Genomic DNA, 14,343 nt, shown 5'->3' with positions numbered 1-14,343 from the left:
AAACCTTCTCCAGGCACAGTGGTGATAATTGCATCAGCATAAGGAGAGAATCATACACACTTGGAATTAGATTTTTAACCCCCACCAAAAAAAGTAGCTTTGTTGACATCAGCACAGTGCTGCTTCACACTGTAGGAGAATCTCCCTGCTGGCATAAATCAGCCTTTAGAAAAAGAGGCTCCCAGTTAATTTGCTGAGACCTGCCCCAAATACACTGACTTTTCTTGAACAGAGTCTTCCCTGTCCCTCTGTGGAGCTGCATGGTCATATGACAGCTAAAGAGCACATGAGCTCTTTTCCACTGCTACAGTGGAAAAGGAAAGATGTATAAGAAAAATTGGAAGCTACTACAAAACAAAATTGCATATCCTAAACCCACCTATTAAAGACAAACCCCAAGTATTAATTAAGCCACCTTTCCTACAGTTAACTTACATCACATCAACATTTAATTCCTAGCAAGCATGAGTGACAGCTCTATACTTGGAATTTCATGAAACAACCACAGCAAGGAAAATAGCTCTGCTGGACTCAGTAAATGTACACAAATAACCACAGTCGGAAACAATCATTAATAAAACCTAGATCAAAAGACATCTCCCAGATTACTCAGTCTTACTACTTCCCATTTTATTTTTCAGAAATCTAACCATCTTTTTTCAAAACTTCACACAGACAAGAGTTTTCCTGGGACCAGCTGGTGTGTTTCTGTGGCGTTTCGGGAAAACTCTGAAACACAGCCATTGCACCAGTGCAAATGCCCGATGCAGATGCAAAAACCTCCTAGAAGGCAATGCAGGTTAACTGCAGTATGAAGTAGGGACTAACTGCCGGGACACGGCCACGTGGCTCACCTGCAACTCACAGCTTGCGTTGATGCACGTTGCTGCAGTGGGTGTCTATATATATCACAAACTTGACTGGGTCAAATTTGTTACCTTCACACTCATGCAGAAATCACCATCCATATATGGGCTTCACGGCATTTCTGTGATACTCTGGTGAAAAGCGTGATGCCTATATATTGGAGCCAACATATGACATAAACTTGAAAACAAATCTATCATGTTTTCATGTATCATATCTTTGTCCTTCCACCCAGACAGAAGGGGGGTAAGAAGTTGACTAAATGTTTCCTTTTTTGTATTAAATTTTCATGTCCACTTTATTAAATAAGGGCAAGAGGAATAAGGTTTGGTTTGCAGCCCAGGCAGGAACATTTAATATAAAAACCTAATCTGCTATGATAGAACTGCTTGAGGAAATTCCTATTTCTGGCATGGATTCTGGAAGAAGGAAAAATAATTCAAGTGCTCACTGTTCTTTTCCTGAGACAAGTACCTTTCTTCTCCATGCTTAGTTTCAAACATAATCATTTATATTACAAAGGTTGAGGCATTTACCCATTACTGTCCCTGACAATATTATCAGTTCAGCAAATTTTACTCCTCACAGATAACACTTCAGCAAGTTCATGATCAGAAATTCTTTGTGGCCAAAGTTAGGCACTTTTTACTTCTGGTAAATAAAGAACTTTCTATTCATTCAAGGAAGATGGACTAGAAAAGCATTTCAAAGGTGATTACAGGATTCAACAGCACACGCCCCTATCTAAACCACTTTTAAAAGCTGGAAAGTCAGTGGCTTTAAAGCTACTTTTGATAACTTTAAATATTTTATACCAATCTTGAGCTACAGCAATTTACAAGAACCCGAGGAGATGACAGATCATTCTTCGCAGTCCAAAACAACCTGTCAGACATCATTTTTGTTACCTGCCATGTCCTCTAAGAACAGGGAAAGTGACCAGCATATATTGCACATGGCAAATTACATATTCCCTAAAACCTGTACCAATCATCTGGATTTATGAAACATTGCAGAACTCTCTATGGGAAACCAAAATAACAAGTATATAATCCCTCTTTAGTCTAGCCTGAAAATTATAGGCATGTAACAAAAGATAGAACATTTTCCTCAAAAATCCTTCCTAAAAAGTCAGCTGAAAGGTGACATCAGGCATGTTGGGGAAGCATTTTATTTATTAGTGCTTGAGTATTGGCTCAGAGTTCAAAACATTCCTTGTTTTCACAGTGTTTTAAGTGCCTTATATTTGAGCTCCACAAAGCAGTAACTTAAATGCTTACACAATCTTTTAAAGGTTTTTCCCCCCTCACTTTAGTTACATATGTGGAGAAAGATTTTTTTCAACTTTGTGCCTTGTACTAACACTCCATGTAAGAGCTTATTTTAGCCTAAATTCCCATAAATTCCCACACTTGAATGATTTCTTCATCAAAGGAGCAATGCCCATCTGGACACGCTTAGCCAGCCACATTTCATTGCACATACAAAATGATGCATGGTACGGAAATATACCATCTGCCTTGAGTTTTAAGCTATCATGTTGTACCCATCATTTGCAAAAGATTAAGGGGACACAAATCTGTGCTTATATGGAGCAATGAGTGAGTCCGTGCAGTTTGGTCATTTGCTACTGTCAGACCAGAAGTTCACACTACTCTGTGGGGGCTGACAGCGTTGCAGCAGATCATGAGTGGCTGTAGGTTGCTATCTTACTGATGAAGCTTTCCCAAAGCAAGACCAATAGGCTTTCCCCCCAGCTCCTTCTCCCTGCTTCCTTCCTGCATCTCCTGGCCCCTGGAAGGATCTCATGAAAACTGTGAGGGAGGAAATCTCTTGTGTTCAGGGCAACAGAAGCATACATATACACATGCTTTGTAAACACATAAGATTACATTAAAGATATGAGTTGTGTATAATCACTATAATTTTCTGGTAGAAACACCCTAGGAAGGTCCCAAACACTGTCTGCCCACTCAGATCAGAGCAGCTACAAGCGCTACACTTAAGGGAGGACACGAGCTGCTCTGGAGAGATCCTATCACCCATCCATCTGTTGTGACAGTGGGTGTAGAAAACAGGGATACTAGTTGTCGCCTAGCTCCTGTTTTCTCGCCAACAGCAATGCTTTGAAGATAATAATGAGCAAACTTCAGCAAGCTTTGCTTTCCGAGATGGTATTTCCATGGAGATATTCCTGAATGTCTCCAGCTGGTGTCCTGGCTATGGATTTCAGTTTTGTTTCTGAAAGGTATGATAAATACTGTGATTAAAAGCAAATAGGCTGTCTTTATTTCGAGGTGTGTGTGGGAAGCAGGGTGGGGGGGAGGGAGGGGAGAAGGGTTGGGTTGGGATTGGTTTTTGTGATGCATATTTCTCACACACAAAGAAATTCTAATTTTGCTTTCTAAATAAACCCCCCTTATCTGTCCCTCCATGCCAGGCCTCCTGGAATCTGCATTGTGTGCCATGGGAAAACCATCCTCATTCATTTTGTAAAAGAATGAAATTTTCTGGTGGGGAAAAACCCTTCCTGGTTTTACCCAGTTTGATTTGGAATGTGAGGAAGTTGCTGGCCCTGCTGCTGAAATGCATGCATCATGGACCAAGCCTTCAGACTGGAAAACTCTGAGCTACCTAAGGTACCTTCTCCTGGTAATGTCCGTTTTCTTACTCAAGACAATCTTCTGCTCAGAAAGCCCAGATTAAATGTTATGTTCTGTATTCCCTGAAAATAAATGCCTTACTGTTGCAGAAGCTGCAGACCATGTGATCAAAGGATGCCATATGGGCCATTTATTAACAATGAAAAATGAATACACCATTTGTCGGGCTGTAATTAAAACAATTTTCCAGTTTTCATTCCCATTGTTGATCTGGCTATTTGTACCACAGAGTGTAAACAGGTTCTCACCTTATTACTCCTAGCATGAAATCACAACACATCAGGTTTACGAATGGATATTCTTAGTAAATGTTTCATATTATGGCTCAATAATAACACTGATATATATGTAAGCATATTGCCTACCAACTTCCTACTTACATACATGTTAATAGCATTATGTTTATTACACATACAGAAATACAATTTCACATCCAAACTAACACAAAACCAATCAAGATAAAAATAAAATCACTGCAGTCATTTTACATGTCATCCTGAATTTCAAGTGCTTTAAAGTACTACTGTAATTTGCAAGTCCACATTCTAAAGTAATATATTGAAAAGCATTGCACAAAAGCTATTTTAAACTGTCAAAATACAAATCAATATACTTCCACATTCTTCACTCATATCTTAATTTAAAAATGAAACAATTTTTGAATTTTTTTTTTTTAAGTCTGAGAATCATAGTTTTCTCTCAGATGCATTTCGACAGAATTGCCAAATATAACCATTAACAAAGATCACAAGCTGTATGGTATTTTTAGTTGCCTCCTCTTCTGAGATTTTTCCACTTTTCTCCATTTTTCCCCCTCAAGGCAAAAGGGCTGGAAATGCCCTTATCTTTTATCTACTCCAAGAAAAATGAGAGATCATCATCCTGGCACATTTACAAGGCTGAGGGAGGCAACTGGGGTACAGAGCATCACACCAGACAACTGACAGCAGAACAGCAGAAATGTTGTCATGCTGTTTTGAGGCTGGCTGCAGTCATGGCCTTTGCACTCCTGTGAGCTCTGGGGCACACCAGGAAAGGACGACGCATCCAACGTGACCTGTTCTTCTCCCCTGCCCTGCCATAGGGCCCCAAGCCACCCTCTCTTCCCAGGGACTGCTCACAGAGACCACCAGCACAGTGCAGGCACAAGGAATACTCCTTGGGTATCAATTCCACAGGTGTCTAAAGTGAGGCCACCTTTACTTTTGGCTTGAAAGTGACCAAAGTCATCTGCATTTTAACTGTTGTGGCACCTAGAGCAATTGCAAATCCTCAAAAAATAAGTGACCAGCCTGCATTTAGCTTTTGCACGATTGCTGTTTTGCAGAAACACACCAGCAGTATCAGGGTTTCAAAGAGCCCTTTGGAGAATCAAGAAGACCATGCTTTCCCCCCTCAAGCGAGCTGCATCCTGCTTAGTGGTTAAGCTTCATTTCTACCATGCGTTGCTTTCAAATGCTTCTCATTTAAACCTAAAACTAGCAGACACAGTTTCCTCCCATTTTCCTTCCTTTATGGTATTACAACTACAACTTCGCAGATGCATGTTTGACATTAATAGAAAACACTTTTCCAGGAGGGTGAACAGGTACCCTGCTAGTTATGTCAATACTATGTTTTCCACATGTATTAAAGCTTAAGGTCAAAGAAGAAGCCCTAACTGAAATTCCACAACAAAATCCCAGGAAATCACAAACACGTCTATAAAACTAGATAATTCTATTCTGTAGATACTGCCTCACCTTCCATATAATGGTAGTGCCTGTGATTTCTAGAAGGGATGTTTAAAACCCAATGAGTATGAACGTCAACTTCCCCTGGCTCCCTTAGAAGCCTCAGCCAGCAAAACCAGGAGCAGGAGTACTACAGAAACACATGAGCAAGCAAAACAGTAGTTTAGACTATTTACATTTATTTTACGTTTATGCATGTTTAGAAGACACCGCACCAAAGTTTGTCAATGCTCCCTGGCACAATTGCACCAAAGTCACACTAAAACACATTTGCCACATCATTTCTCATTAAGACAAGGCCCTATTTCACTCTCATGACTGCACCTGATAAAAGAGCAACACAACTTTGTGTACTGCCGTTCCACTTGTCATGGGAGCCAGTTCAACAGGGTTAGCTCCTTCTGCAGCTGAAATACAGCTAGGAATTGCACCAAGTGAGACCCCTCCTCCCCACCTGGACATAATGGGGAAACTCTTCCTTACAGCTGCAAACAAATGCACATGTCTCTCCTCCACCTGCAAAACTTGGCCCTCCTTCTCCCACCTCTTTCCATAGTTCTCAAAACGTAACAACACAGGTGATTTTTACAGGCTATAGCCAGTATCGTGCCATCTATTTCTGGCTCCTTAAGGAACCCATCGCATCCCAGGCCAATATGGTACTGCAAAGCTATTCCAGTCAAGGTAAAACATGAAGCTGCTCACGCTCCCCTTTGGCCCTTAGGAAGAAGAATGAAGAAAAGCATCTCTGCCATCAACACAGTTGTGCTACGCACAGCCCAAGCGTATGGAAGGTTCTAGCTCAGGAAGTGTTTGCATACTGTATATAGCTTTACTCACCTTTAATGGAATACTTTGTCTTAGCCCTAAGGATGCTCTATTTTCCCTGCCCTATGCTCAGTGGAGAGCTGTTTGCAGAAAACAATGCCTTCCCCACCTCTCTAACAAAGAATGACGAAACAGAGAGAGGTATTTTGAACAAGTACAGTGATAAATGATTGTTTCCCAAATCTGCCAAGAAGTCACAGTTTCCAACTCCACTCTGGCTATTAGGGGCACTGCAGGCTGTTAGAGTGAAGGTTAAAATATTTGGTATCACTTTTGAAGCAGCAGGTATGCTGTGCTCTCGGGATTAGCTGCATCTTTAGATATTACAGAGCTGCTGCAGTCTAAAATGCTGCATGCTTCCATCTGTGCTAGTGCTGTGGGTCACCCATCAATTCCTTAGGTAGCAATAGTTTTGGAGCCTCTTCCAGAAATGTTTATCTGGAGAGCTGTTTGTAACTCGTGCAGGTGCAATGCAGTATCCTGCCACTTTGAGCACCACACACTTTGGGGGCTACATTAAAAACGTTCTCTTCCTTAGCTCTGCCCTATTTTTGCTCCGTTGCAAAGCACAACTTGCAAAAGAATCCAGAGCATCAAACTTCACAGAAGTTACCCGTATAAAAGAAAGGGCAAGATTAATCAGCAATTTTTAGAAGACTTGAGCGAATATTAGCAAGCAGCTCTGGTATTTTCACTTTCCACCATCAAAAGAATAAAGCTGAAGAAATCGTTTTAAGATCAACATCTTTCAGCTGTATTTTGTTCTCTTATGGCAAAAAGCATAAATCAATGTCTTGCAGCACAGGAAATAATCAGAGGAGGAGACAAATGCAGTGTTTCAACTTAGATCACTGCAACAGTTAATTGAGCGTTTTGTGACAGCAAGCAATTTACCAAGTACATTTTCACATAATTAAGCAGCAAACGAGACGCAGTCCACAGGAGCTGCACATTTAATTCTGTCAGCAATTATATTATAAAGCATTTTACGCATCTATATGTGTGTATACGGACCTATCTTTATATACTTACCGTGCAGCAAGGCATGGGTGTTATGCTGGTCTCGAAACAATTGCTTTACAGCCTCAGGCAGAGCAACCTTCCTCTCACTCTCATCTCGGGCAAGTCAGTGTTTCTGGAAGGTGGCCAGGCAAGATCAGATTCATCAGCCAATAAAATTGTCTAAAGCTGCCGTTCCACAGGAGACCATTCCTCCGGCTGCAGACTCAGGAGCAGCCAATGAAGAAGAAAATCAGCATCAGAGTGCAGGCGAGCATTTTGCCCCACACTAAGGGTCTGCTCTCCAAAAATCCACCTTCCCCTTGCCTGTGCTGCTGTACACAGTCATCCTGCATGAAAAACAACTTGCACTTGACTTGCCTTGCTAAAATAGATGCACAGCTATTCTGAACACTGACAAGGGTAAAGAAATCAGTCAAGCAGGTGCCTCATGTGCTGGGAAGCAATATAGCGACATCCAGAGCCTTGGATTTATGCTGCTAGCGGGGGTACCACACCAGACCTAGCTTGGTATGGGGTGGTGGAATTGCTGCTCAAACCACCTAGCATTCAATTGCGGACAGAGTTGATGTTCATGACGGGCAGTGTGGAGACCACTGAAATCTTGCCTCTATTTTTATCTTCCAGAGCTGGACCTGCTGCAGTGGCTGCATGAAGCCATCCTGTCCTCACACACACGTGTTTGTCCTGGACTTCAATGCCATTTGGAAGAGCCCTTGATTTCACCCTGCCGGTCCTACAGCAGCAGCGACATACCCCAGCATGCAACAAAACTTCACAGTGGTGGCAGTCGGAGCTGGATGACATCTGAAGAACCTTAAGTCTTGCCTTTACTATGAAAGGCTAAAAATGTTAATCTTAGTATGTGTTAGCTAACCTACAGTAAATCCTAAAGATGACAAAGCATTTGTTGCAGTTAAACACGTTAGCAAGTCAGGAAAGTCCTTAGGAGGTCTTTACTTCTAAATTACCACTACGAGGGAGACCAGGCCTATACGTCACTAGTCTGAAAACGTGTAGTTTGACAGTAAATGACCCATTTTTCTATGAAATCTTAATAGAGAAAAAGCACAGTGGTTTCTGCACACTATTTTTCTCCCTTGCTGGCATTTAGCTCTTCTAACTTCTTTGAGGTAAACAATATTTGGATTTGCTTCCACAGAAGCTTTGCACAAAAGTCCTTCATCTGCAAAACTGACTTGCCACCAGATCTGAGGGCAGTCCAGGCCAAGGCCAATGTTTCCAGCAACATTTATTTTCAGTCTTCTGACACAAGCAAAAAGCAAGTATCATCTAATCTTCACCAGTAACATTACATACCCTCAGCTACATGTATTAGAGGACAAAGTTGTCTGTAGCACAGACAACACCTTGGGAAGTTAAGACTTTGCAAAAAACTACACTACATCTTGAAATGGGAGGGGTTTCTTAATGAAAAGCAAATGGTAAGGAAAAAACGAGTTATATTAGAATAGGGTCAGCAAACTGTCAATAGCAATAACTGCATTTCCCTTTCATGTGCCATAGCCTTTAATCTCCTCTTTGATATGGATGTATTTTCACTTATTTATGTGAGACAGGGCTACCTCTGTTCTCGTTATGTGCTGATACTACAGCCCTTTGGGGGATCACAAGCCAAAGATGTTACCTCCGGGGCACTGAAGGCCGTGTTATGCTGGGGTAGCTGGAAAAGAAGTTCCTAAAAAGCTACAGTATGCCAAAATCAGGCAGCACAGAGGCACAGCCTAACTGAATTCAACAGCCTGCACTTTGTACTCTGATCTTGGAAAGCTGCATGTGCAAGCATTTATGATCTGGATTTTCCTTTGATGTAAATTGGCATATACCCATGCCAATTCACATAGGCTTTTCTTCCAGCTGGGGATTATCTGCTATCTTTGGAAAACGTGGGATTTCATTTGAAGCCACTGTACACTGCCATATTGCCTGTTCAATGGCACTGCTGGGCAGGGAGCACACACCACCCTGAAGGTAATTACATGGTGGGTGCTCCCTCAAAGTAGGAAGTCTTGGTGCTCAGGAAAGAGGGTTGTCAAGCAGTAGCTTAGGAAAACAGTGTCTTGTCTGCAAATAGGAGCAGGACATATACTTACTGGAAGCAGACATCTTACAGAAACTACAGGAAACATGGCAAGCAAGTGAGCCCCCATACCTTTGGGAGTAGGACAGCACAAAGTCAGCAGCAGACCAGGGGGGTCCACACCAGTGGCGTACACCAAGCAGGTTACCATAACAGCCTGCCTCCAGGAACTTCTTAATTTTCATCCAGCTGATAAAAGAAAACTTAGCCAGGAAGCTGTGCTGGTATCCCATCCCACTGGCAAACATTCGAGGGTTGATTTATTCTGCAAGTTGTGCACATTGCACTAGAAATACAGTAAATATGTACATCTTCTTCTCCTGTGTATTTGGAGTGTGGTCAAACTGCACAGAGAACTGCCAACACAGGATTCATCATAAACTTTAGTTTCAGTGTTTAAATGCAATAACAGAGAGCATTTTCTAAGGCGCTTTCTACTTGTATTTGAGGTAGGTTTGGCTCTAATTAATTTGGAACAGGGCAGGGAGTTCAGAAATTTTCCTTTTCTCTCTCACATCCCTGTGTCCCACTTTACTTTTAAAGTGGTAAGACCCATCTAGATCAAGGCATTAGGAGGAGAAACGAGAGAAAGAAAAAAAAAAATCTAACTGAATTAGAAACGGCTGACAGGGCATTTCATCATCACAATTGTGTGCTCAAAGCTTTTCGGAAACCATAACATGAGTGGTCATGCAAATCAGTGAGTCATTGCAACAGCTGAAGGGGAAAAACCCTACATTAAAAAAAAAAAAAAAAAGTAGAACTCTGCTCACCTGCTGAACCTGCTCACTGAGGAGTTTCCATAGCATGCATGGAATGGAGAATTTTTATTCTCCTGCATTATCCTTAGGATGGCTTTGTGAAGCAGGGTGTTACTTCTGGGAAAGTTACATTACTTTCTTACTACCAAGCCCAGCACCATGCAGGAAGCCTATGACAGTTCAAGGAACTGAAGCTTATCTTTGTAGTTATGGCTAAGGCTCTTAAAACTGCATTGGGCTTCTCTGTAACACAAGATCAAAAGCTGTTTCCCTCTTTCCCATCCCTGCCAGCACGTGAATATGCAGCTGCATCAGTGTGTCCTCAGCAACAGGGTTGTGCAGTTCTACCTTTTAACAGCTGTCCCCTGTTTTTGCATGTTTTATGGATGCAGCATTTGTATGTTTCTTTAATATATATTTATATATATATAGATAGATTTATATATATATATATATATAACATCAATGTTTAAAGAGAATATATTGGTTTTTGGGACACAGCTGTCTTATACTCAACCCTTCACACCTACTTTGTGCACAAGTGGCAGCGTGATAGCATCACTTTCCATAGTTTTAACCTTTCTAGCAAGCAACAATGAAAGACCACGTATAGGAAGAAATAGTAAAACAATCAGAAGAATTTAAACTATTTTTTTCCCTTACTTCATGTCTAAGCAGTCCCTGGTTCGAGAGTACTGTTCTGTCACCTCCAGAAACATGGAGAAATCCAAGTAGAATCCTAGCCAAAGAACTACAATATGCACCAGAAAGCATACATCAGTCCTAGGGCAGAAAAATGCAGCCTGCAGAGAGCAACAGAAAATTACTTCCCTGTGTATTGTTTACACCTGTGAGAAGGCAGGTCAGCAGGCATGACATCCAGTGGCCCTTGCTTTAAGTGGGAAGGCTGCTTTGGAGTGGGCAGAACTTGGAAGGAGGGACAAGCTCAAAAGACTGGTGTTTCAGTAGGCCCTCCTGTGAAGGGTGCAGGAGTGGTAGGAAAGGCTCAGTGCTCAGCTCCTTGTGGCTTCACATAATCCTACTCCACGTGATGCCCATGATGAGCAAAAGGGATGAAGCCAGCTCTGTCAAAGCTAGGGTTTTTGTGTGTCAGGTTAGCTGTTTATCTGTAATAAACACCTTCTGTGTATGGTGTTCTGTCATCTATCATGACAAATACCTAGCTTATCCATTAACACAGGAAAGGAGACCTTAAGTGATTCACAGTGGGGGAAAAAAAAATAAAATAAGTCATATTGCTCAGAACTCACTTTGATTCAGATGAAGCAGCTTTGCAAGTCTATTAATGCAGCTTTTGGCCTTTAGGTTATTTACAGGAAAACTAAATTCAAGCAGACTAGCCAGGTTTGTTTAAAAAAAAGAAGGGACTGGGTTTTTATTTACACACACCCCCCCCTTAAATCAGTGTGACACTGCAGTATAGAGTCGATGCCCTCTGGTTGACAACTTCATTACCATCTGTAATGAATGTAACATCTTAAAATATAAATAATTTATCTTGTAACAGCAAATACAATGTGGAAGGAAGAAGGCATCTGGGGAAACTGGGATCAGAAAAGGCTAGAGTGAATCAACACAGGCCTCTCAGTTTCCATGGAATTACGAACATTACCCTACCCACCTAAACTGCAATCAAACTGCAGCCCGAACAATCATGCGGACTCTCAGCATGGGAAATATTGCATCAGATTATCAAACAGGAAAGTCTAGTACTAAGCAAGGAGGCAGATCTCCCAGGTGGGGATTGTGCTGAACTGGGACCCAGCAGGAACCAAATTTATTTTCCAGCTCAGTTGCCTATTTCTGTCCCACCCTAGGCAGAACCCCTAACTGCGAGAGGGAGGAAATCTGTATAAATAAATGAAAAACTTTAGCAAAACAGCTGTTCCGGCATAAATACCTTGTCACATCCTATTTTATGCTTGTCGAAACAAACTTTACCCATGCTTCCTCTGCTGTGCTTGGACTAATTTATCATGCATTATGTATGTTGCTCCATCTCAGTGTTTAATTATTCATGAGTCCCTCCACCCTCGCCCCCTTTCCCCTTCCACTTGCACAAGGATCAATCAGCACGATTCATCTACTCAAGCCCTTCATTGCCACCTGCTCTCAACGGTGTGAGCCTACATCCAGGCCTGGCTCTGTTAACTGTTAACTGGCACTGTTAACTTCTGCCAGAGAAACCAAAATCCTGCATTTTTACTGACTGATTTGGTTCAGGCCTCAGGAAGGCATAGGACCACTGAGTCGCATGGAAACGTCAGCCTCCATGTGGGCTCCCTAACAACCCTCCTGCCTCTCAAGCAGATGCTGTGGGATGGGGAGAGCCCAATGTACCCCCCAAAAAACACGGTGCAGCCATCAACATGTGCCCCAGAACCCTGATGTGAGGTCCCAAACAACCTCCCCTCAGCCCCCAAAGTGGTGAGGAGCCGCCTCAGCGTCCCCTCCCACCCATCCCAGGGCCACACGAGCCCCAGCAGGCCCTGAGGGCACTCTCATCTAGTATGAGACTCCCTGTTTCTCTCAGCAATGTTTTTGCTTCACATCTATTTGGAGGGAAATATCTGAAGAAGGGTGCACTTACCCACTGGGTGACACAAGCGCCGGGCTCTGCCTCAGGGCCAGGTGACAGCTGCAGGGCCATGCCTGTCCTGTCCAGAGCACGGGAGGGAGCAGGGTGGGTTGGACATGGCGGCCAGGTCAGATGAGGAGCCCGAGCCTAATAGCAGCATGGTGATGAGGAGGTCCCATGCCAGGTATCGTTGCCCAGGTGCTGGCAGTGAGGGGGCTGTAGGGCAGGTGCTGTGAGGAGACACAGCTGGTTCCTTAACGGCCCCACCCAGCCTGTCAGTGGAGTTTGTGGTGCCGCTGTGAAAATGTTCCCCTGAGAGGGCACAACGCTGCACAGGCAGCCAGGAGTGAGGGGAAAAGTGTGAGGAACAGCCCTGCCCGCTGCCAGGCCGGAGGGAGCTTGGGCCGCTGAGAGCAGGGATCCCCCTGCCACCACCCGGGAAGGTGTGAGGGGGAGGAGGGCCAAGAGGGACTGTTATGGCGGCTGCAGCCCCACTCACCATCGCCCTGTGCCTCCCCGAAGGAGCAAAGATGAGCCTGAGGTAAAAAGGGGTGGGGGGAAGTGTTTTGATTTGTTTCTTGCTATCCAAAATTATTTTAGTCAGCAATGCATTAATTCTTCCCAAGCTGAGTCCATTTTGCCCATGATGGTAAATGGGTAGGCAGTCTCCCTGATTTTATTTTAACCCAGGAGCTTTTTTTATCTAATTTTCTTCCCCACAATTGGGAGGGGTGAGAGAGCAGCTGCGTGGGGCTCTCCAGCAAGCAGAGATCGACCCACTGCGTATTATTATTTATCAAACTACAAGCCTTGAACTTGTTCTTTTCTCTCCTGTTAGCTTTATAATTGTCTCTTCACTATTTACCCTTCTTTAGATTTGCTGTACATGTTTCTGTTGGGCAACCGTGTGTACGGTCAGGTTTCTCCATGTCTCTATGTCTCAAGGTACATTCCTTCAGGGCAGCAGGTATCTTTGCTCCCATGGTAGTACCACCTCTGTGTTTAGTTCACTGTTTCCAGGGCACTCTCATGTATAAACCCCTGGAATAAGGTTCTACATACAGCCCAGTAGCTTTTTCTATGAGCCGGTAACTTAAAAGCTGTTCTCAACTGCCAGTGCCACAGTAGTTTTGCTTTCATAGAATCATAGAATCGTTCAGGTTGGAAGAGAGCCTTGGGATCATCGAGTCCAACCATCTACCCTACTCTACGTAGTCCTCCCCTACACCATTTAACTCACATGTGTGCTCAACAGGATCATGCATGGAAGCCATGAAGCCTTCCTTAGAAGATACCGGCCTGTTCCTTCCGAGTCAGCTCCCCAGCATGCAAGTCCATGGGTACAGCCAAACTGAGGAAAAGTAAGAAATTATTGGTGGCTTTTGTAATTTAAGTACTAGATACCATTGCTTTCATTTTACTCCAGCCCCCATTTCCAAACAACCTCAAATAGCTTTCCGTTTTTAAAAAAAACTATCTCCTCCTTTTAGTAACAGTGATGTACTGCAGTATAGAAGAGGTATAAATCTGTGGTCACCACTGTTCTGCTGGCCCAGCTCCCTCACCTGCGCTGTATCGCAACTTCAGTTAGCCCAGAATGCCTCAGTCAGCATCACCAGTGAATGCACCAAGTATAATGTGCTTTTTTTAACTTATAAGGCTTCCCCTCCAGCTTGCATAACATTACACAGCTGATCTCTTAATTTCCTACATGCAAAAATCGAGCTCTTTGTTCTGAAACCGCAGAGCTTTCATCTGCTGCCAAAGGAGA

General features: G+C 43.1%; 1 protein-coding gene across 1 annotated transcript in view; it reads right to left on the bottom strand.

The window, feature by feature from the left end:
* OSBPL5 (oxysterol binding protein like 5) overlaps positions 1 to 7,187 on the bottom strand; it is a 180,081-nt gene extending 172,894 nt beyond the window's left edge. Inside the window, exon 1 of the mRNA XM_014960061.1 lies at positions 7,124 to 7,187. Within this exon, the coding sequence (XP_014815547.1) occupies positions 7,124 to 7,138 (15 nt within the window). The 5' untranslated portion in view covers positions 7,139 to 7,187. The remainder of the gene's footprint in view (positions 1 to 7,123) is intronic.
* Positions 7,188 to 14,343: the final 7,156 nt, after the last annotated feature.

This window comes from Calidris pugnax, unplaced genomic scaffold (genome assembly GCF_001431845.1).
Source record: "Calidris pugnax isolate Ruff unplaced genomic scaffold, ASM143184v1 scaffold435, whole genome shotgun sequence".
In the NCBI taxonomy this organism is placed as follows: Eukaryota; Metazoa; Chordata; class Aves; order Charadriiformes; family Scolopacidae; genus Calidris; species Calidris pugnax.
This window is presented reverse-complemented; position numbering and strand designations above follow the sequence as displayed.